The 23,502-nt window shown below is 38.8% G+C and overlaps 2 protein-coding genes across 2 annotated transcripts; both read right to left on the minus strand.

The window, feature by feature from the left end:
* Positions 1 to 239: 239 nt before the first annotated feature.
* On the minus strand, positions 240 to 10,107 carry LOC119121988 (multidrug and toxin extrusion protein 1-like). The gene is made up of 18 exons (XM_037250134.1): positions 9,969 to 10,107; positions 9,241 to 9,488; positions 9,002 to 9,103; positions 6,608 to 6,676; positions 6,276 to 6,424; positions 5,536 to 5,578; positions 5,405 to 5,449; positions 5,187 to 5,284; positions 4,595 to 4,692; positions 4,241 to 4,290; positions 3,401 to 3,532; positions 2,554 to 2,662; positions 2,216 to 2,291; positions 2,031 to 2,100; positions 1,825 to 1,957; positions 1,646 to 1,740; positions 1,495 to 1,543; positions 240 to 478 (listed from the first exon to the last, which is right to left on the minus strand). The coding sequence occupies exons 2-18, from the start codon at positions 9,385 to 9,387 to the stop codon at positions 258 to 260; spliced, it is 1,686 nt and encodes a 561-aa protein (XP_037106029.1). The 5' UTR covers positions 9,388 to 9,488; positions 9,969 to 10,107; the 3' UTR covers positions 240 to 257.
* Positions 10,108 to 11,766: 1,659 nt separating this feature from the next.
* On the minus strand, positions 11,767 to 21,877 carry LOC119121995 (multidrug and toxin extrusion protein 1-like). Its single transcript, XM_037250148.1, has 16 exons — positions 21,722 to 21,877; positions 20,369 to 20,470; positions 18,961 to 19,029; positions 18,594 to 18,742; positions 17,488 to 17,530; positions 17,355 to 17,399; positions 17,164 to 17,261; positions 16,610 to 16,707; positions 16,035 to 16,216; positions 14,909 to 15,017; positions 14,273 to 14,348; positions 13,727 to 13,796; positions 13,515 to 13,647; positions 13,347 to 13,441; positions 13,198 to 13,258; positions 11,767 to 12,598 (listed from the first exon to the last, which is right to left on the minus strand). Exons 1-16 carry the CDS (start codon positions 21,875 to 21,877, stop codon positions 12,372 to 12,374), a joined length of 1,713 nt encoding a protein of 570 aa, XP_037106043.1. The 3' UTR covers positions 11,767 to 12,371.
* Positions 21,878 to 23,502: the final 1,625 nt, after the last annotated feature.

Below are 23,502 nucleotides of genomic sequence, written 5' to 3' on the forward strand. Positions count from 1 at the left end.
AAAAAAAATCATTGGCAATATGTACAAAGGTTCTCTATATCGTCAAAGAAATACTAAATTAACATAATTCACAGCCATTCTAATGTATGTACACACATAATTATTATGATACAGTGATTTATGATATTGAGTTTGATCACAACAATAAAGCACGTGATTACTAGAAGTGGTATATAATTAGAAACTTGGCTCTTTCACAATGCTCGGGTCATCCAGTAACATAACTGATAACTCTCAAATATAAACCAAGCCGAGACTCACTTCAATTGTCCGACAAGGAAGTGACTCGTAATGATTCCAGCCACACAGATGACAATCATGACAAGTAGAACCAAGCTACGACGTAAAAGCAGTTGTTTCACTGTGAGAACATCGCCGACTATGGTGACTGCAGTTTCATGCTGGTCTGGAATCTGTTGGTCCTGTGCAGTACTCTCACATCTGGGTGAAGGAGCAGGAACCACTGCAGTTATAGAGTCTAGAAATAAAATAAAAGCGTGATGTATTGATTGATGGCCAAATAATATCACAATAATGTAGCTTCTCATCCAAGTATGTTGCACTTGCTGGTAGTTTTGACAAATTTGACCTGCATATCACTGTTTCCACTTTCATGTTGTCTAAACCATGCATTCAAAAGTTTGAGGTCACTTATGAATGTCCTTGTTTTTAAAATAAAATTATTACTTTTGAATGCGGATATCATTAAACTAATCAAGAAAACACTATACATTGTTAATGTGATAATTGACTATTCTAGCTGCAAACGTCTATTTTGTAATGCAATAAAAATATAGGGGTATAAAGGCCCATTTCTAGCAGCCTTCCCTCCAGTTTTCTAATGGTCCATTGTATTTGCTAATTGTGTTGGATGATTGAAACCTAGTTTCATGGAATATGGAAAACACTCAAATGTGTTGCGGACGGCACGGGAGAACAGTGGTTAGTGCGTGGATTTCACCTGAGGCCCTCACTGTGTGGAGTTTGCTTGTTCTCCCTGTGCCTGTGTGGGCTTTCTCCTTTTTCCTCCCACATCCCAAAAACATGCTTGGCAGGCCAATTGAGCACTCCAAATTTCCCATAGGTGTGAGTGCAAGTGTGGATGGTTGTTCGTCTCTGTGTGCCCTGCGATTGGCTGACAACCAGTTCAGGGTGTCCCTCATCTACTGCCCGATGACGGCTGAGATAGGCTTCAGCACGCCCGCGACTCCTGTAGGAAGGAAGGAAGGAAGGAAGGAAGGATGGATGGATGGATGGATGGATGGATGGATGGATGGATGGATGGATGGATGGATGGATGGATGGATGGATGGATGGACGGATGGATGGATGGATAATTTATTGCCCAGTTAATTGGTTGTCTTACTGATGTTTTTGATGTTACTGATATCTGTTGTTAAAACCAGAGAACCATCAGTATGTGCATGTTCAAGCCAAGTATATTACGTAATTGCAACATGGTGATAATCTGCATTATTCTAAACGTGGACTTGCCTGGCTCGCAGTCTAGCATTTCCAGTGTCTTCAACCTTGACCTGAACACCTGCTCTCCTTTGAGCCTGACCAGAGATACACAAATATGTCAAAATTAAAATCATTTAAATTGCATGCCATGTTTGTGTTTTCCAGCAAATTAGTTATTCACATCATTGGCAGCCTTTGTCCAATCAAGACGGCACAAATATGCCACGAAGAAAATAGCCTGCAGTACCACACAGATCGTAAGACCAGTCCAAAGTCCTGTTCAAGAATCAACAGAAGCAAACAGAATCTCATGAGTCACACTGTTGTGTAATGAAAAACACGATTATGCTTGTTTCTTACCTACAACGCCCAATTGTGTCTTAAACAATAAAGACACACCTATTGGAAAGCCAATGAAGTAGTGTCCAACCAGGTTGGACACAGCACCGACCTTTTGTTTCCCAACTCCTCGAAAAACACCTCCACTCACACCCTTTGATGAGAATTTCAGTGAATTCTTTTAGATGTCAACATTGATCACTTTCCCATGAAATTAATTTTCTCACCGCAATAGCATCAGCAAGATGCATGACAGCAAAAACAACCATGACGTCAGCAGTCCTCTTTAAAATGTCTCTGAAGGAAAGATGAAGTTGGAAAGAAAACAAAATACAATACAATGTTAATGTTAATGTCAAGGTAAGAGTGTGGCAAATTTGTTACATTATCAAGTGAAGGTGAGATGACTCACGGATCTGTGGTGAAAATGTAGCCAATTACATTTCTGGATAGTGTAAGGCTAAGTCCAACACAACAGGCGACTGCAGCTACAATGGGAAAGAGACAAACTGAATAAAATTCATGAAATGGTAACTCATCGTGATCCATGAATGATTTTGCATTTAACCCTCTCCAAATTCATTTTTACAGCATAATTTTTGGCATGGATGGCAAATCAGCTCATTTGAGGGGCCATGAGACAGATGTCATTCCACGTCACTGGCATGTTCTCTTTTTCTTGCAGTGACAACCAGTGGGCTGAATAGTTTGGCCGTTAGCTGTCTTGCTCGTCTGTGTTTTTGCCCTTACATGTACAGATGATGGAAACTTTACAAGACAACTTGGCTTGCACACTGTTTCCTGCACCAAGAGCATTCCCTACACGGACACTAGCTCCAGCTGCCATTCCAATGGGGAACTGAAAAAGTCAAATGTATAGAATCAGAAACACTTTTGAGTCATTCAAAATTCCATAATGTAGATCAGAGTGGCCAACATAACGCTCATAAAACACATGCGACTCTTTGACTATCTTTTTTTCTGTCAGTCGGTCAGTTTTTCAATGATTAATATTTTATATATTAATATTGAGAAGCCTGGTTTCATCTGCACAGCCATCTTGGAAATTGGAAGGAAAAGAACTGAGCAGATTGCTCCTATATTTCAAAATTGGTACTAAATCTTGATTGACTGGCTTATAGTATTTATTGGAAAGATACGGTATCCCTATTAGCCTGCTCCATTCTCGACTTGGCTTAGTTCTCAGTGGCTGAATGAAGGCGCATGTTCCACTTTAGAAGATAATCACAGACAGGGTTGCTGGTGGTTAGGGACTTCTGCTTTATAGAATTGTATATTTTGTGCAGCGAAATGGAGAATTCTGCTCTCCAAACCTAAAAATGATTGCAAAAAATAGTCGAGTCTCCTACTGTATAAACCGAGATCAGAAAAGATCAGCGCTATTCAGCTAGGGTTTAAAATTTACGATACGTCCCATCGCTAAATCCACAGACCAGCAAATTTATTTGTTGTGGATACAAAATCTTCACAATATCTCTTTTTACAAAGATAATGTTTAGGTTCAAGAAACACAGTCTGACTTATAATGCTAATTGAGTTGGCCACCACTGAATGACATGAATTCCATTTGAGTTACCATGAACGCCACAACAGTCAGGTTATAGATCACAGATTGGGCTCCCAACTCAATTTCACTAATTATGCCAGCAAGACATCCTCCCACTTCAAATGCCCACCACTCAAGGCAAAACATGAGCATGCTTGGCATGTGTCAGGTTTAAATCGCTGACTGAACAACTATTAAGAGAAGAGCATCAGCAAACAAACCACAAGTGAGACAGAAATATCAAGTCTTTTCTCGCGAGGAGTGCAGTACAGATAGTTTACAACAATCTCACAACACTAAATATCTGTGTACACTCCCGCTCTTTTTATTTGGATTTGCCCTGCCCACAATTATGAGACGAAAGCCCCTAAAGGAAGGGGGGGGGGAGCACGTGGGCTTTGCCTCGTAAGCAAAATAATAAGAACGTGAGAAAAAGGAGTTTGAGTTGAGAAGAGAAAGTCCTTGAGCTCTAGCAAGGGAGGTTTTACGACCTTGTGTAGGATGAGACAAGCTAGGTTATTAATTACTGGATACGCACAAACATAATCTAACGATCAAGATAGCTTGGAAAACCCAGACTTTGATGGTCACTTGTAGGTTCATCTGAAGTGCAAGACAGCAATGAGGCATGTTGTCTAACAAAGCGGTCTTTGTTAAGAAGGAACTGTCTCGGTAGATGTCTTCTTTTTGCTGAGTTATCAGCTGCGTCCTGTCTGACCTCTCTCCTGGCCCAGCCGTACCTTTTCTCTTCTGTGGTACATCATAAAAACAGCAAGGCAAAACAGCAAGCATATATTGCAGTAATATTGCGGTAAAGCATTGATTAGAGAACGCATGATAACATATATATATACATTTTTCTAACAGCATGGCCAGCTTGACAAAGGGTCCCCACTCCTCGAGACACTCACGGGACCAGCCTGAGGGTCAAAAATCAAAGTCATCAACAAATATGTGTTTTAATGAGACATGAAGTGTTACATTTGATGATATGATGTGAAACCACTACTTTTGACCATTGTGACTGCCTCCATCATTTAATCTGCCCATCTCCATGTAGAGTTACAGTCATTAACAATTTAGTTGAAACATCATCACATACTAAACTAACTGTAGGAGTAACCATAAATACTGTACACTGTACAGGTAGTGTACTATTATAACTTAATAAGATGCATACACTTATCCATTCATCATTGCATTGAAAGTTAGAAGGCAACTGACCTCCCCATGTGGCTTTGTGCAACCCCTTCCACCAAACATAGGCCAGTAGGATGATGGAAAAAACACACTGTGACATTGCATTAGCTGCGGCAGATCCACTTTAACAAACACAAACAAAGAATGTTATAAACACGGGTGTGAAATTAGAGGGGTTAAGTGCAAATGAGACAATATTGAGTTGAATGTTAGAAGCAAGAAGAGAACGAGTGCTAAATAAACTAGGACTGCAGTGTGACCCCCGTCTCCCTGTGGTGTGGAGGACGGAAGGGTGCTGGACGAAGGACAGAGGGCGAACTGGCAAAATTGGTCAATTGTTCACTAATTAGGAGGAAACAGTCAAATTTTGGCATCTTTACAAATCATATTTTGTGTAGTAACACTGAAATAAAAATACCTTCAAAATACATTTAGGGAAGTAGAGCGTGCATTGCATTGTGGGAATTAATATCAGCATAAAAATATCAAACACCTCTGCATGTTAATGATACTGAGTAAATATTACATTAATTGAAAGTTGATCTTCACCGTATTTGCAAAACATACAATATCTGTATTTTTCTAAATAAAAAAAAAATGATTCTGGGAAACTTACGGAACTCCCAGTTGCAGAAGATGGAGGAAAACATAATTGACAAGTGCGTTTAAAATGTTTCCAATTACACCGGTTACGACCTGAGGCCAAATAATTCCCTGCAAAACAAACAAAACAAAACAATGGACGCACACACACACACGCGCACGCAGGCTCTTGAAATGTATTATGTCTATTATTAACTTTCATATAAAAAATATTGTATTGCTACACAGCACCTGGTTCTGAAGATATCTTCCCAGCAGCTGGTACATAAATGCCGCCTGATGGAGAAAAATCATAATCTTACTACATGATAGAAGCAGTCTACAAAAACATAACTTATGGACAGAGACAAAAATGAACTCACTGGCAGAGAAGGCATGACGATCTTCACATACATTTGTGCCAGACTGTGAAGCACACAAAACGTCACGTGAAATTGCGGTATGGAGACATTAAATATAGATCACATGCATTATTATATTATAGTAATGTTTAGGATGTCACGATATTGTAAGGTATCTCGGTTTCAAAATTCTACCCATTATATTCCAGACACGCTCGGACAAACGTCACCAATGATATTTATTGAAGTGAAACACTGAACTCTGCTGTCAACTTTGGCGAAGGCCAAAGAACTGTGTGCACCGGTGTGGTGCATCATCATGCATGGAGATGGATGCTTACATGTTGAATGCGTGTTGTATTTTTTTATATTGCCCAAATTTTGAATTCTTAGAATGGATTGTTGATGAGCTGTTTGTGTGACGTTTTATAAACTGAATCCAATTCAATAAAAAATGAGTCTGCATAAGAAAACCTCTTCTTCATGTTAATGGTAATAAAATTTGCTAAAACTCAAGGGATTTTTTTACAATAAATAAAATGTGTGATTAACAATGAGTGAACAATAAAAAAGAGATTAATCATGATTAAATATTTTAATCGCTTGACCACTAAATAATATTAGTAATAATAGTCTGATGGATGCATTACCTTCTTTATGTATTTATTATACTAATTGTTAACTAATAAAAAAAATAAAAAAATAAAAATGAATAAAAAATAGTATGCTGAAGGTGATGGGAGGATTAAAACGCGACTTACCTGGCAACCTCTGGGCTCTGTTTAACAGCAAGTAAAAAGGGTTCAGTATTGATGAGAACAGCCCAGCAGGGGAAACACGCCAGAAGGAGAATCAGAACCCCTCTCTGAAGGATCACCCCCACACGCTTCAGGTTTCCACTTCCAAAGGTCTACACAAGAGCAGAATCAAATAAATAGCAACACCGGAAGCCCACTAATGAATACTGTAGTTTTGATAGATGGAAGAAATCTTGATAGACAAATCCAAGGTTGAACTGTTTTGAAGTGGAGCTGAGAGTGAGCCCAAAGAGGTTTTGTTTCACGAAAAGTGCAACCTTTCTTGAGGGCACTACCTGAGATATAAGGGTGTCACAAGTCAATGACAAGCCAGTCCCAACGGCAATGCCAGTCACATTAACCACCTGCAATTAAAGAAGCATTAATAAAGACATGGCGTATTACGGCCGATATTTCTTTGACATAGAGGTTTGAGCACAGCATTCAGTCAAACGTCCCTCTCAAATAAGCTCATTTACAATGTTTTTCCATAGTAAATTTCCTGTCACCGAGGCGCCATCTCATGGAAAAATAATCAAAACTTCTGCCATTCAAAAAGCACTACCTCTTAATTGTGGGATTCCCATTGTCACCCTTTGCATTGAAGTACTACACATTAGCTGATATCTTTAATTACAACGGCCAACTATAGAAAAGAGCCTACCATCTGCCAGGCAAAGTTATTTTACTAACTAAATAACTAAGACTAAAATTGATGAAACATTTTGTTCACGGAATAAAATAAAAATGAAAATGCTTTTATAAAAACAAACAATTAACAACTTTCTTCTTACATTTCCCCAAACTAACTAAAACTAATAATAATTATAGTGAAAATGTCCTTTGTTTTTATCTTTGGCACTTCTACTCAACTGGCATTCTACAATAAAAAAAAAAAAAAAACACAAAACATAATAATGTAACTTCTGCTGTTGCCTTTCAGCAATAAGTTCAGGAATGCTCTGCTTCACTTTGGAAATTACCACCCTCACATATTTTTGTATCAGTCAGCTACTTTTTTTTTGCTACTATTTTTGAAAACAATTTAGATACGTCAAAAGGATGGGAGTGTTGTTAACGGAATAAAATAAAAATGAAAATGCTTTTATAAAAACAAAAATTAACAACTTACTTTTTACATTTCCCCAAACTAACCAAAACTAATAATAATTATAGTGAGAATGTCCTTTGTTTTTGTCTTTGGCACTGAGTTTCATACAGAAGCCTTTGGGGTTGATTTAAAATGTATTTATTTTGATATTACTGCATGGTCGTTTCAATCAGTTTTACTCATCGATAAATGCATAGCACTTATCCTGCTCATTTGAAAACAGAGGTTATGAAATAAATGTTTTTTTATAGTATATTATGTCTGTGTATACTGGATATGTTATACACGCTGTACAAATATTGTAATAAAACAAACACATTAATATGTTATTGAACAGTTTGTCTATAACTCTTGCTGGTGAGATCACTATTTACCCAACAATTAAGTCAGAGAAGCAATGTTTTACCATCTATTTCAGATCGTTAAATATGATTTTTCACAGTATCCCTGACTCAAAATGTCACCAGTTTTTGTTGACTAAAACTAGAGGTGGCAAATCCAGATTCAGAATGTCAAAGCCTTGTCACAACTTGGAATTCAACCACAGCTGCTTCTACTCAACTGGCATTCTACAATAAACCCCCCCCCCCACAAAACATAATAATGTAACTTCTGCTGTTGCCTTTCAGCAATAAGTTCCGGAATGCTCTGATTCACCTTGGAAATTACCACCCTCACATATTTTTGTATCAGTCAGCTACTTTTTTTTTGCTACTATTTTTGAAAACAATTTAGATACGTCAAAAGGATGGGAGTGTTGTTTTCTTGAGCCAGCCTCACAGAACATCTGGGTAGTAAAGAACCACTTCGGAAGAACGTGCAAAATACACACAGAAATGATCACATCTCACTGTTGAGTCAATCTTGTCTTTCCAACGAAGTCTAAATTTTGTCTGATAATTCATTATTTGAAATCATGTGGCTATTGCAGACAAATTTGCTTGGTCAATTTGTCTTTGACTTGTTGGGTAAATATATACATTATCTTGCCAATTACATCATTCTAAGATCATTTTATGAACATTTAATACACTGTTGCTCATAGATTTGGAATACAATGATCTTGTTTTACAGCGGCAAGAAAATGTTATCAACATTTAATACGCCGTTGCTCATAAATTTGGAATACAATGTCTTGTTTTACAGTGGCAAGCTAATGTTATGATGTCATTTCATCTATGCCTGATGCATGATGAAATCTGTGCCTTAGGTTAAAAGTGATAAAAGTAATTCATTTTGAGAACTATAATTATGGCCAACAGTCTATTTACCCAATGTTTTCCAGCTTTAAACAAGCCACTTCACAGTTTGAAAACCCTAGCAAACATTTCAAAAGTCCCACAAACTGACACGCTTGAGTCGTGCTGCACATGGTCAATCAAAATTAGGAAAATTATTGCTCTGACCAGTCCCCCTCCCAACGTTGTTTTGGGTGACAAATTACAGAGCACTTTAAGGTAAAAAACACACAACAGCAATAAAAAGAATGCATTGATTTTTTTTCTGAAAGTAACGTTTGTCAGGCAAGTTAATTGTGTCAATGTACTAGTGGAAATAACAATGGGGCAAATGTCCTCACGGCAATTGCCAGTGATACAGCTGCAAATTGTGTTTTCCCTAGATGACCACAAAACACCATGCTGATGATACTGATCATGAAGATCATCATCTGGGAAATGACCTGGAGTAGTTACAAACAAAGTGGTAAATGGCTTATCACCAGTATTAAGATTGATAAAATATACACACACATACATCTACAATTACACAATTCGAGCCAAATGAAGCTTTGTCAATCATTTCATCTTGGGATCTTACCACAGGTCCTGCCAGCTTCAAAAGGAGAATCACTTCGGTGCGGAAACTGGACGGGATGAATCCTCTAATGCGTCCCAACCACAGGCCGCAAGAAGAGGCTCTATTCGCCTCTGAATCTTGCCTCACCTCTTCAGAAGTCTCAACCATGATGCTTATAGTGGGCAGAGAAGGAGATATTAAGGCTCATTTGAAGCTAATCTTCTGTGCAGTTGTGCGCCAGTGATGCAAGTTACTTGATCTTGCTGTGACTGAATCAGTGGAAGGGTTAGGGTTAGGGAGTCAATTTGGGGGACAGCATAATCCCATATGAATTAAAAGCAGTAGTTGTGCAGTCACAGCCTACAAGGTTTTCTCTGCTGCCCTAAATACACTCAGAAGCACTGACCTGCATTTTCAACTGACATTAAATTGTATACATTTATTTCCCAAAAATATATCTTCATTATATAGCTTGTGTCTTGGCTGCCCAGCTTCCAGCCAGAGTAATGAGGAGGACACCTTTTACAAGTGAAGTGTGTGTATTTGCTAGTTTGTTTATAATTTAAGGTTACATTTTCAATTGCATTTTAACTTTTTTTCATTTTCAGTGTTAAACATTCTACAGTCACACGTTTGCAAAATTTTCAACTAACCTTGCCATGCAACCGCTCTTTTTGGATGAGCTAAGGTGTCTTCACAGCGCTACCCCATCGAAAAGTTTTCAATTCAAGCAAAACTTAGTGTCTTACCTGCAGACATGGAACGGCGCTGTGTTGTTTAGGCTGTAGTAGAAATCGCACAATTGGTAAGTTGGTTGACAACTCCAACGGCAGTTGCCTCATGTACATTTTAGTTCCTGGAAATGTCCTCCGGCCCCAAAGCCCAAGCCACTACAGACTGAGATACTGCTGCCTGATGAAACGTTTATATACCGCAACCTCCTGGCAAGAAAGCCTGTTGTGCAACATTACAGAATGTTTACATATTGTAATTACAAGGTATAAAAAGACCTGCACTTTTTTTTTTAACAGGAAACACATGTTCTGAACAGTTAAGGGAAAACTTTCTTGTTGCCTCTGTTGTTTATGTTCTAAATGAGAAGCACAACATTTTGCTTTTTAGTCTTTTGTTACATCAATACAACGTGTGCTAACAATGTGTCTGTCTTTTTTATGACATTGAAATATGACCATGTTGACATGGTGGAACACTGGTTACAATGCAGAGGTGGTGAGTTCGGTTCCAGCTCCAGTCTGGAGTTCTGGAGTTTGCATGTTCTCCTCATGCCTGCGTGGGTTTCCTCCGGGAACTCCGTTTTTTTTCCCACATTCCAAAAACGTGTAGTAGGCCGATTGTGAACTCCAAATTCCTCGTAGGTGTGCGTGTGAGTGCAAATCTATGTGTGCTCTGCGATTGGCTAGCGACTGATTCAGGTTGTCCCACGTCTACCGCCTGAAGTCAACTGGAATAGGCTCCAGCACGTCTGCTACCCTTGAGAGGAGAAGCGGTTTGAAAAATGGATGAATGAAATATGACAATTACGCCATGTGGATGATGTAAAACTGTGTGTGTGTGTGTGTGTGTGTGTGTGCGTGCCTGTGTGCGCGTGTGTACTAGTGAGCACGTCTGCCTCACAGTTCAGAGGGTTTGATTCCATCTCCGGCCCTCCCTGTGTGAGTTTGCATTTTTTCTCGGTACCTCCGGTTTCCTCCCACATCCCAAAAACCTGCTTGGTAGGCCAATTGAGCACTCCAAATTGGCCCTACGTGCGAGTGTGGATGGTTGTTCATCATCATCATCATCATCATCGGTTTAAAGTCCGCTTTCCAGGCGCCGCTGGGTTGGACTGGGTTCTCGATATGGGCTTCTTCCACCGGGAACGGTCCATGGCCATCTCGTGGTTGATGCCGAGTGCCTTCATGTCGGCTGCCACGGTCATCTGCCAGGTCTTTTTAGGTCGGCCACTGGGTCAGGGCCCATGCGTCACTTCCGTACGTCATACTACTAGGTGCGAGTGTGGATGGTTGTTCGTTTTATAGATATATATATATATATATATATATATATGGCAGTGATGTGACTATGTACATGAAAATCTTTACTGTATTCAGTTCAGCTACTTGAATTGAGTACATGCCGAACTAGTTACAGTTTTGCTCAGCAGGCCGTTATGCACTACATAAATGTCAGTAAAACACCTTATTTTTTATTTATTATTTATCGTTTGTGCCTTCTTGTTTTTATTTTGTGTCGTCTACTTGTATGTCTATCGTGTACTATGTCTCGTCACCGTGGGACGGAGGAAACGGAATTTCGGTTTCTTTGTGTGTCTTGACACATGAAGGGATTGACAATAAAGCTGACTTTGACTTTTTTATTGCAAGATTTCACAGCAAACAGGTGATCAGGCTGAATATGTTAAATTGACACATTGGGGGAAAATGTCAGAGAAGTTTACAGCAAGAGCCTTTTTAAACCAACAACAGCATCTACAGTAATCTGGATTTAATTGAAGAAAATGATTATGAGAATAAAATCTTTCTGATGTAAAATACAATGTTAAAAATTTAATTGCACAATAAGTTGTCACGAATTGAATCTGCCACATCTGTAATACATACAATGCCTATTACATATTAGAAATATGTATAAAAAAACATTTTTACAATAGGAGCCCATTTGCTATCACCATAACTGTCTCATCCATTAAATAAGCAACCCAAGTTTATCCCTGTTTCTCATCTGAAAAAATGTAATCAAGACTTGTCTCCTTGAGTTGCCGTTTGGAGTTAAACTGCTGTTCCCACTCACAGAGCTTGATTGTCTTTTCTTTCTCAGGTGGAGTGTATTCTTCAGTCAATGCTTTGTTTTGTTTAAGCTCCACTTTTGTGCACGCTCTGCCTGCACCTAGTTTTCAGTCTTGCAATCATTGGCCCATATCAAGGTGCAGAATGAACACTATTGCTGAATAAACACCAAACACAATGCAAAGTGATTGCATTTACATACATTATTGACACGTTTATAATCGTGGGTTTGATCGTGATGATTTACTCATAAGAGATGAGTTGATATTAGAAGCAACTAATAAACACACTATTGAGTCCTCCAGTGTTCACTTAACGACTGTCCGTTACAAACCAACACGAGGCTCATTTCAGCAGTTTGACAAGGAAGTGATTGGCGATAATTCCGGCCGCTAAGATGGCAACAAAGATAAGTAAAATCAAGCCACGCCTCAAAAGCAGCTGTTTTACTGTGAGAACATTGCCGACTATGGTAGTTGCAGTTTCATGTTGATCTGGAATCTGTTGGCCCTCTGAAGCGCTCTCACACCTGGATGTAGGGGAAGTAACTGGGTCCGGGTTGGTGTAAATCTCTGAAGATTCAAAAACACAACTATAGTTTTAACACTTAACAGACAAAAATATTTGCTTCACTTTGTACTCGACCAGAGACAAAATACTCATAATACGATATATTGCATTGCAATGGCTCCATATACGGAAATGACACTCGAGATACTGTCACAGTTTCTGGCCAACATCCGAGTATTTGCAGTTGCAACTTAATGGTGAATTGAACTTTGTCACCTCAGAATGTCTGTATTCATCTCCATGTTGAAAATATTTTTAGTACTATTTATTATTTTTATTTAGCATTATTTATTTTTATTTTTAGTATTGTTTGCCGACCTACTTTCTTCCTTGTGGTATTCATTGGCGCCCAAATAATATTTGATATTTTTCAGCCATCTGGTTTAAGTGGTTACATTTTGGTTACATCAGGTAAAAAATACCTGTGTGCTCTAAAGATTAGGTTATATGTACGTATACGTATATATATGTATATACCTATATATACATATAGATATATACATATATCTATATAGATATATAGATATATAGAACTGTAAAGTGTTTTTTTTGTTTGTTAAATCATCAAAATAAAGATGGCTATTTGTACGCCTGAACTTACCGCAATCTTCTGTCTCGACCGTGTCGTCATGGGGGACCTGGACCCCGGCTCTAATTTTAGCCTGATTGAAGGCATTAAAAAACGTTACAATGCAAATCACTTGATTTCATAAAGTCACGTTTGTGTTTTCAGAGAATTGAGTAACCCACCTTTTCAGCAGCCTTACTCCAATCTAGTTTGTATAGATATACGAGGAAGAAAGTAGCCTGCATGAAGACAGAGACAGTAAGACCTATCCAAAGCCCTGTTGAAGAAACAACAGCAGCGTTTGTGAAACTCACATGACACATTTTGATTCCAGAACATGCAGGTCTTACCTAGGATGTTCAATTTTGCCGCAAAGGTTAAGGCCAAGCCAATGGGAAAGCCAATGAAGTAGTGTCCCACCAGGTTACAAAGAGCACCAACCTTTTGTTTCCCAACTCCTCGGATGACACCTCCGCACACACCCTGCGGTGATTGTTGCAAGTTCACACAAAGCACATTTAAAACTTCTCCTAAAATGTCAGATAGGATTTTTTTTTCTTACCGCAACAGCGGCAGAAAGATGCAAGAAGACGAAAACCATCAAGGTTTCAGCAACCCGTTTCAAAATGTCTCTGAAGGTCATGAGACAAATATGATGAGATACAATATGAAAATTCGAGCAAAAGAAAAGCAAGAAGCTCTGTGAGGTGCTGACATGTAAAAATATTCCAAATAAATGATGGCTAATAATATGTACGTAATGTGATGTAATATGTACGCCTTCTTCACAAGCTATAGTCTGAATTTGTGAACTCATTGTTTTTCATTGTAATTTGTTCCCACTTGCACAGCATGGTATTAATTATGCGTGACTTTAAATTTTGATCTACAATCACATCAGATTACATCTTAATTTTATTCACTTATAGAGTAATGTTTTTGTTATATACAACGACTGTTGTTTTAACTTACTAGATTATAATTAAATAATTCATTCACATGTTCTGATAGCTTTTTAATGTGAACTACTGTATTCTTTAAAGACAGTTCCTCGGTGTGGCACGTATTACGAGCGCCAAAGTTACTAATATGTAACGGTATAACTCACAGGTCTGAGGTGAAAATGTAGCCAATGACACTTTTGGCAAGGGTGATGGTAAGACCAACACAAAAGGCCACGATAACTGCAATGGGAAACAGATACAACCAGTAAGAGCAATACATGTTTACATTTCAGTCACCAGATCAAGGATGACAAAAATGAAAATAACTGTCCCAAAGGTAATGGTGGTGGGAGGGCATAGACCAGGGGTGTCAAACTCGTTTTTTTCGCGGGCCGCATTGTAGTCGTAGCTTCTTTCGGAGGGCCATTGTGACTGTCGACCCAAATAAATGTATGAGCACCCTCATACTATATACAGTAAAAGCTACAAAACAAACTGTCAAATAACTCGTTTTCAAATCAGACGAGTAAAAACTGGTCAAATATAAAAAAAAAAAAGATATTAAAAGTGAAGACAATTTGCAATTCTAGTAATGACACACGAATTTGATGCACAATTTGTTTCTTATCCCGACATTTCTGTTATCCATTTCACTACTTGCCTATTACTACATGCCATGTGGTTTGTGTCCAATCTCCAATTAAGCAGTGTTTTTATGGCCTTATCCTTGCTGCTTAGCAAATGTCAAATTTACCGATATCATTTCCAGTTTACAAACATACATACAAACGTTTTCTTACATGCACAGATGATGGAAGCTTTGGTTGACAGTCTGGCTTGCTCAATGTTTCCTGCACCAAGCGCATTCCCTACTCGAACACTAACAGCTGCGGAAATTCCAAGTGGTAACTGCAAAGGTAGAATGTATAGAAACAATTATGCATTATTTAGGATTCCATCAAATAAAACTGTTAAGATCAGGTTGTGGCCAACACGAGATTTGTGAGATGAATGCAAATCATCATTTATCTTTTTATTTGGTTATCAGAGGTTAACCACTTTCACAAACTTCTGAAAAACGCTTTAAAATATTATTTGTTTCAATGATTATACAGCATACAGCTGATACGCCAAGCCAAACACTCTAATTGTGGCAAGACCAGAAACTGGTTGTGTAGCTTGTTTGCATGCATTTTTTCCATGTCATTTACTAGAAAGTAGTTTCTAAATAAGCCAACAGTTAGCCTAGCACCTTCTAGTTTTTGTTCCACTATACCAGGGGTGGCCAACCAGTCAGAGACTAAGAGCCACATTTTTTACTGTGTCATCGCAAAGAGCCACATCATACACATGAGCACACATGAACAAGTGGCGCTGAACATTTGAAGCTTTTAAATGCGCTAATGACGTCCGACATATCAGGAAGAATGGCTTGCCATTGCGTTCAACAAAAAACACTCTGTTAAAAACGTCCTGTGTTCATCCCCATATATTCGTTTAGCTGTGCATTATTTCCTTGCCATTTTTAGAGCGAAATTGACACTCCTCAAATGGGTTTGTCCCTCCTCCTTTGCGGGATTTCACCTCACGCGCATGCGCGTTTGACCAAAATACCATATTGAACTCAAGCGAAGCAAATACGCACAAAAAATAAACACAAATGTTGATGTGAACGTAAAAGAGCCGCATGGAACCAGCCAAAGAGCCGTATGCGGCTCGCGAGCCGCGGGTTGGCCACCCCTGCACTACACTTTCTTCCCCATTCTCTTGGGGCAGTCTGGATGGCCTATGCTACCATTATTATTTATTATTATTTGTGTCCACCACTGTAAGATACTTTTATTGTGGTATTGCAGGCATTCATTTGTTGTGTGGCTGCCTGTGCTTATGATGGTAATCAAGTTTAGATGAATTTGTTTCACTTACCATGTAAGCTGCAGCTGTGACCGTATATGTAACGGACTGGGCTCCCAGCTCTATTTCACTAATTGTACCAGCAATGAATCCTCCTACTTCAAATAGCCACGATTCCAGACAAACCATGAGCATGCTCGGGATGGCCAGCTTAATAAAGGGTCCCCACTCTTGTAAACAGTCGACAGACCAGCCTGTGGATCAAACCATTAAAAAATAATAAACATAACTTTCATAAGATTGATGTGTTATAAAAATAAATAAGTATAATAATTAATTTATCAATTGAAATTGAGCATGCATACAGTATGTGCTTAAATGGATAAATCCAGAAAGTAATCACTGAATATGTGCAGTAATGTTAGGTTAAAAACAATATGTAGTGCTTCTTGATAGGCAAATAATGAAAGTGATTGTTTAGTTACAAAATGTAACCAATTTTGTTCAAACATCACACATTTGGATTTTGCTCACAAAAGTACTGTAACATCAAATGAAATAGTGCAACTGGAGAGGAAAATGAATCATAAAGAAACACTAATCATTCATTCATTATCAGGTTTAAAGTGAGTGAGAGGGAAACTGACCTCCCCACGTGGCCTTGTGCAACCCCTTCCAATTAATGTAAATAAATAAGACCACAGCCAACACGTACTGTGAGATTGAATTGGCGGCAGCGGAACCACTTGAACAAAGACATAAACAGCATGATTTAAACACAGCTAAAAAAATTCTAGAATGTATTAGCTGCATTTAAACTATTCTTTTTCTAAAAGGTGATATCAAAGTAGAAACTTATTTATTGACTTGAATTATTTTTATAATAATTGACAATCATTAGAGGCAATCACAATTGTCCAACAAAGAAATGAGGGAAACCTGTTCAATAGTGCCATCCACAATAAAATGTCAAACAAAAACACCCTTGGGGTTACAGAGAGACTTCAAATTACGCAAGGGGAATGTGCTTTGCATAATGAGGACTACAATTACAATGAATTATGGAATGAGAAAAAAACCTCTTCCGGAATATTAGCAGGCGAATTTCAGGTCTGGCTCCACTATATCAACAAAACATATTCTAATATTATTTTCCCAAATGAACTACTAATACTATCCAAAAAAAAAAAAAAAAACTTACGCAACTCCCAAATGCAGAACATGTAGGAAAACATAGTTGATGACTGCATTTAAAATGTTCCCAATTGCACCGGTTATGACCTGTGGCCAAATGATTCCCTGCAAACAAACAAAAAAAATGGATAAAAACCACACTCGCAAACATGTTATTTACATGTATATGATGAACTTGTGTGCCTCGCTTTACGGAACCTGGTTTTGAAGATATCTCCCTTGCAGCTGGTACATAAGTGCCGCCTGAAGGGGGAAATCATAATTTTACATGATAGAAGCACACAAGGTCTAGTGCTATAACTCATGCAAACCAAGATGAATGTGAACTCACCGGCAGAGCAGGCATGGAGATCTTCACATAAAGTTGTGACAGACTATGCAACACACAAATAGCCATGTGAAATTTGGGGTTGGAAACATACATGAACATATGTATTACATTGTACATTACAGCATACAATATATGTATTATATTTATTTTGTTAACTTCCATTACTACTACTACTAACTATTACTTTTACGATAATTCAAATGGGCATTAAGCAACTGAAAGAAGCCATGAAACGCAGTGAAGCATTGGTTTATAGAGTGTTAGAAAAATGTATATATATATGTTATCATGCGTTCTCTAATCAATGCTTTACCGCAATATTACTGCAATATATGCTTGCTGTTTGGCCTTGCTGTTTTTATGATGTACCACAGAAGAGAAAAGGTACGGCTGGGCCAGGAGAGAGGTCAGACAGGACGCAGCTGATAACTCAGCAAAAAGAAGACATCTACCGAGACAGTTCCTTCTTAACAAAGACCACTTTGTTAGACAACATGCCTCATTGCTGTCTTGCACCTCAGATGAACCTACAAGTGACCATCAAAGTCTGGGTTTTCCAAACTATCTTGATCGTTAGATTATGTTTGTGCGTATCCAGTAATTAATAACCTTGCTTGTCTCATCCTACACAAGGTCGTAAAACCTCCCTTGCTAGAGCTCAAGGACTTTCTCTTCTCAACTCAAACTCCTTTTTCTCACGTTCTTATTATTTTGCTTACGAGGCAAAGCCCACGTGTCCCCCCCTTCCTTTAGGGGCTTTCGTCTCATAATTGTGGGCAGGGCAAATCCAAATAAAAAGAGCGGGAGTGTACACAGATATTTAGTGTTGTGAGATTGTTGTAAACTATCTGTACTGCACTCCTCGCGAGAAAAGACTTGATATTCTGTCTCACTTGTGGTTTGTTTGCTGATGCTCTTCTCTTAATAGTTGTTCAGTCAGCGATTTAAACCTGACATAGAGTATCCAAGAGTCTGACTGATTTGATAAAATGGAATGATAAGAACAACAACAACAATTATTAATATTATTGTCATTATTATTATGAACAATAGGCTCTTTCCAAAATGATTGTAACCAAGATGCTGCAGATTGAAAAGTGACTGACCTGGCAACCTCTCGGCTCTGTTTGGCTACGATTAGAATAGGTTCAGTGTTGATGAGAACAGCCCAGCAGGGGAAACAAGCCAGCAGTAGAATCAGAATCCCCCTCTGAAGGATCACCCCCACACGCTTCAGGTTTCCGCTCCCATAGGTCTACCCAAAGGCAGAATCAAATAAGCAGTGTTAGGAAACATTAACATCACACTAATGATTTGTTTAGATTCATGAAATGTAAACTAACTTGATACAATATATTGTTGTTTAACTGTTTTAGTTGGAACCCATACAGTCTGAGAGCCCAGTCAGAGTGGTTTGTGTTTCAATATCACTAATATAAATAAGGTAGAAGTGCAAGAAGTTGAGGACACTACCTGAGATATGAGGGTATCACAAGTTAAGGATAGCCCGACTCCAATGGATAAACCGGCCACATTAAACACCTGCAATTAAAGAAGCATTGTCAATAATATGTTATTTTACAGTAAAACACAGTAAAATGTTTACCGTGACCCTTTTCACAACAGTCATTTTGACATTCAGTAGATACATACGTAACAGAGGATAAGAGTTCTCCATGCCATAAAAAATATGCTGAGGATCTGTATGATTGTGCAAATACAGAAATCAATTTTCCCATTTGACTAGGGATCAGCAACTGGTGGCCGCACAGACCCCTTGATTGATTAAACAAAAATAATAATAATAAATATGGGTGGGGGGATTATAAACTATTTTCCTCTATATCTTGTAACCTTTCCTCTATTATGGTGGACCCCTACATAATCAGTTTGGCAACACAGGCTTACAAATTTGTAGATTATTTTTTCAACATTTCATTTTTTTTTTTTTTTTCTTTCTGTTAATTTGTTTTTGTTTTTTTGTTTTTTGTGTTTATTGTTTTTTGGGCTTACATAAAAAGTAACTGTTGGGAGCCATCCCCTCACCCGAAGGAGTTGGTTGGAAACTGGAGTGAGACCTCATCTCCTTGTTTGTGTGTGTATATGTGTTTTATGTGCCTGTAATTGATCTCTGCACATCATTGGACAATTGCTTTGCTGTAACAACCCTGCACATTGGCTGCTGGAAGAAGAATGATTGTTGTGGGCTCTGCTGAATGGCGAGCTTCAAATTATGCTGCTGTCAGTGTCAAGACTGGCCTCTTTGACATGTCCCTCCTTGTCACCGTCACCTTGAGTTTCTAGTTATTGTCTTGCCCTTGAATAGTGTAGATCAGGGATCTCTGCCAATCCTGATCCCTCAACAGTGTGGAAAGGTCTGCAGAGCATCACGGGGTACAAGAAACGAACCCCCCGTCCTGTGGAGAGCCCAAGGCTTGCTAACCAGCTAAACAGGTTCTACTGCAGGTTTGATCGGTCCTCCCACACAACGGGACTTCCTGCAGCACAATCTACATACTCACCTCTCCCCCCAACTGCTCTGTCCACACCTCTATCATCGTTGTCACCCACTCTCTCTCTTGCAGAGCCCGCACCCTCGACCCTTGTTGGGGCGAGCGGTACGGAAAATAGATGGCTGGATGGATGAATTTGTGAAAGCTAGATGTGTTTGTTATTTTGGCCCTGGCTTACTCTGAAGGAGCTCTTCACATGCTTTTGCACATGTTACTTTTAGATAGTGGAGCAACTTTGAGATGTACCTGAAAGCCAGTGAATGAATGCTTTTCATCGCCTGAATGACAGAAAACTACCAAAATGTTGGTGGATTTGTGGACATAACCTGTATGTATTAATCACAGATAATTGTGAAAAAATGACTTACTGCAATTGATAATGATACAGCTGCAAGTTCTACTTTTCCCAAATGACCACAGAACACCATGCTGACGACGCTGATCGTGAAGATCATCATCTGGGAAATGATCTGGAGGAGAAAAACAAATACAATAAATATTGTCACTTGTTTCACTGTATTTTTAAAGTAATGGTTGCCCATTTTTCCCCCACACTCTAACGACATTGATTTGTGCTTGGCAAATTGGTCTTCTGGATTAAATACATCAATTTTAAATAGAAATCTGAAATACCAAGCATGGCAGACTTTATATGAATCTGGGGGTGCAGCTATCGATTAGTTTTGTATTCTAGTTATCTAGCGATTACTTACATCGATTGATCAGATAAAACATCCTTTTGTCTTTTTTTTTTTTTTTAGAAAATGAAGACATTACTCAAGATGTTGTACTCTTGTATGTATTTTTTCTGCACAGCCATCATTGTAACATTGTAAAAGCTCTTTACACGGCCATTAAAAGTGCAAACATAAAATACCCGAGTAAATTAAAGCTTATACTGAAACATACGCAGAAACATACTCTGCGTGTACATAGTTCCGGGCACACGTTTACGCAGCTGAGTTGGGGCAAACGAATCGTCGAGGCAGAGTAAATGTAATCGATGCATTTTTCTAATCAAATTATTCAAAATACTTGATGAATCCTTCCAGCCCTATATGAATGTGTGTGGACATGTTGAAGCCTTATAAGCGAGCGGGTTGAATGATTTTATGAAACTGATTGCAGTTTTTCTGATATTGTTTTTTCCATTCATTCATAGTGGAGAATTTGAGGAGAAGTCAACCCTTTAATGAACCAGCTGTAAAGGAAACTACGATGTGGTTGGAAGGAGTAGGACTGTGACATTGTATCCACCATTGCAGAGAATGCACTTTAGCCTTCTCCAGCTCGGTGAAATATGACTTGAGCCCTAAAGGGAGTATTTGTTTCCTGGGGGCCATTGTTCTGTTCCAGTGGCGACAATGTCATCCAAATGTAACATTATTCTGGTGGAATCATTACTCCATTCAAGTGCAACTGTGGCTCTCTTAGCAAATGTATTAGACTACTTGAATAGCGTTTCACTTTACTCAAGCAGTGGCAGATTTGATGATCAAATATTTTATGAATCGTTCACTTTCTATGAAAATATGGGTTTAAGGTGTAGTGTATTGCTTTTAGAATGAAATTTATTTATTATTATTTTATTATATTTCTTTATTTTTGTATTAGATGAGTTGAATTTGGTTGTTTTTTCCCACAAGTTACTGAATTATCCTGTACTCTTTTGCATCTTCGAAATAAATCTTAATATATAAATAAACGGTCGGTCATCTTACCACTGGTCCCGCGAGTTTGAGGAGCTGAATGAGTTCAGTGCGGTAATTGAGCGGAATGCATCTGCCAATGCGTCTCAGACAGGAGTCCTTGGAAGCCGGTTCGTTGACGGCGTAAAATCCCCTGGTCTTATGGATCCTCTTCAACTTGATGTCCATGTTGACGGAAAGTGGCAGCGAGCTCTTATCAAGGTTAATTTGAAGCGTCCTGCGTGGAAGCGGCTCCCAGTAGAGGTGTCAGGAGGAAATGAAACTTCCCTTGGAGCGTCGCGGCAGTATTCCCTCCTACCGCCCCCTGTAGGAGTCGGTGCACGTGGATGGTGCATTCATGGCCCGGCCCATAACGCACAAAACGCATCCTGTCCAGGAAAGCAACCGCGGGCTAAATCGTTCTCCAATAATATACACTTCAAGACGTCTTGTGATAACAGAATGACATATGAACTTGGGCATGATAACCTTATTGTAGTATCCAACAATTGGATGACCTTGACTCATTGAGCAGCTCAGCTGCAGATGTCATGGAACGCCGACCAACATACATTTTCTTTGAGACTTTTGACTAATTCTAATAAAATCAGTGTAATCAATTGAGGATAGCAGATTTCAAGAGCGACTGCCTTGTTGCGAGAGCTCAGTGGATGGGCAGTACAAATATAGTAGAGCAAAAATATCGATATGTTGCAAAGATATGGAATGTTGTTCTTATGGAATTATTATCTGAATTTCACCAGTCAGACACAAACTTAAATGTGCATCGTCACCCACAGTTAAACCATTATCTAGGCCAGTGGTCCCCAACCTTTTTTGCGCCACGGACCGGTTACATGTCAGAAATATTTTCGCGGACCGGCATTTATATAAATAAATAATACATTTATATCAATAAATAAATAAATAAATAAATCAATAAATAAATAATACATTTGTAATAAATATATAAATACGATGAAATAAAATGATACGACTGACATAAAAACAAGTACAAATGACAAAAATAAAACTCACCATTACGTTGAATTAGTGGGAGCACTGAGTTTGTTTCTCAGAAACGAGCAAGCCGGTCCCATCTAGACGTAATCGGAGACAATGACACCCGAAGTGATTAAGGTTTGTCTTTTATTGCAGGATGCTTGGTCTCCATGTGTTGAAGCAGTTTTGAATGCTTCATTGCCTGGTTAGTTAGCCTGTCGCCACATATTACCTTTGCGGGCTCGACTGGGGAAAACGTGACCGGGACGAGTGTCTTGACCTGAATTAATTGATCGTCGATAAAAAAAAAAAAAAAAAATCTGTGCGGCTCGGCGGCCCGGTACCAAGTGACCCGCGGACCGGTCCGCGGCCCGGTGGTTGGGGACCACTGATCTAGGCAATTACTAGGAATGAGCGAGTACCAATACCGATTATCGGTACTCACGACATTGGCTGATACCCTATTGTGGCAGTTTTATGATAAGAAACTAAAAATGAGAAATTCTATTGCCATTCATTGTCATACAATTTTAAAGTAAATGGCAATATATGGCAGCCGCGACGTCGCGTCAGCAGCCGCGACGGTTGTTTACATAAAGGACAAAGATTGACTCGACGGAGCTCTCTTTCACTTCCGTGGATTGAAGTTGGGGGCCGGCGCTCGGCTTTAGTATGTCATACTAAAATTGCAAATTGTTTTAACTTTTAAAAAATCAACTTTTTAAAATATTTGAAAAGTTGCCACTCGTCTGATTTGAAAAAGAATATTTGTCAGTTGGTTTTGTAGCTTATACTGTATATAATATGAGGCG

This window comes from Syngnathus acus, chromosome 1 (genome assembly GCF_901709675.1).
Source record: "Syngnathus acus chromosome 1, fSynAcu1.2, whole genome shotgun sequence".
NCBI classification, from domain to species: Eukaryota; Metazoa; Chordata; class Actinopteri; order Syngnathiformes; family Syngnathidae; genus Syngnathus; species Syngnathus acus.

Bases quoted from the DNA above. Each gene is read 5' to 3' on its own strand.
- LOC119121988 (XM_037250134.1), bottom strand. From the start codon at position 9,387: ATGGTTGAGACTTCTGAAGAGGTGAGGCAAGATTCAGAGGCGAATAGA. The intron at 5,450-5,535 runs GTGAGTTCATTT...TTTCTCCATCAG, and splicing joins TCGTCATGCCTTCTCTGCCA to GCGGCATTTATGTACCAGCT. The intron at 4,693-5,186 runs GTAAGTTTCCCA...TGTTTGTTAAAG, and splicing joins CTTCTGCAACTGGGAGTTCC to TGGATCTGCCGCAGCTAATG.
- LOC119121995 (XM_037250148.1), bottom strand. From the start codon at position 21,877: ATGGACATCAAGTTGAAGAGGATCCATAAGACCAGGGGATTTTACGCC. The intron at 15,018-16,034 runs GTAAGTGAAACA...CTACCTTTGCAG, and splicing joins TCACAGCTGCAGCTTACATG to TTACCACTTGGAATTTCCGC. The intron at 13,648-13,726 runs GTAAGAAAAAAA...CAATCACCGCAG, and splicing joins ATCTTTCTGCCGCTGTTGCG to GGTGTGTGCGGAGGTGTCAT.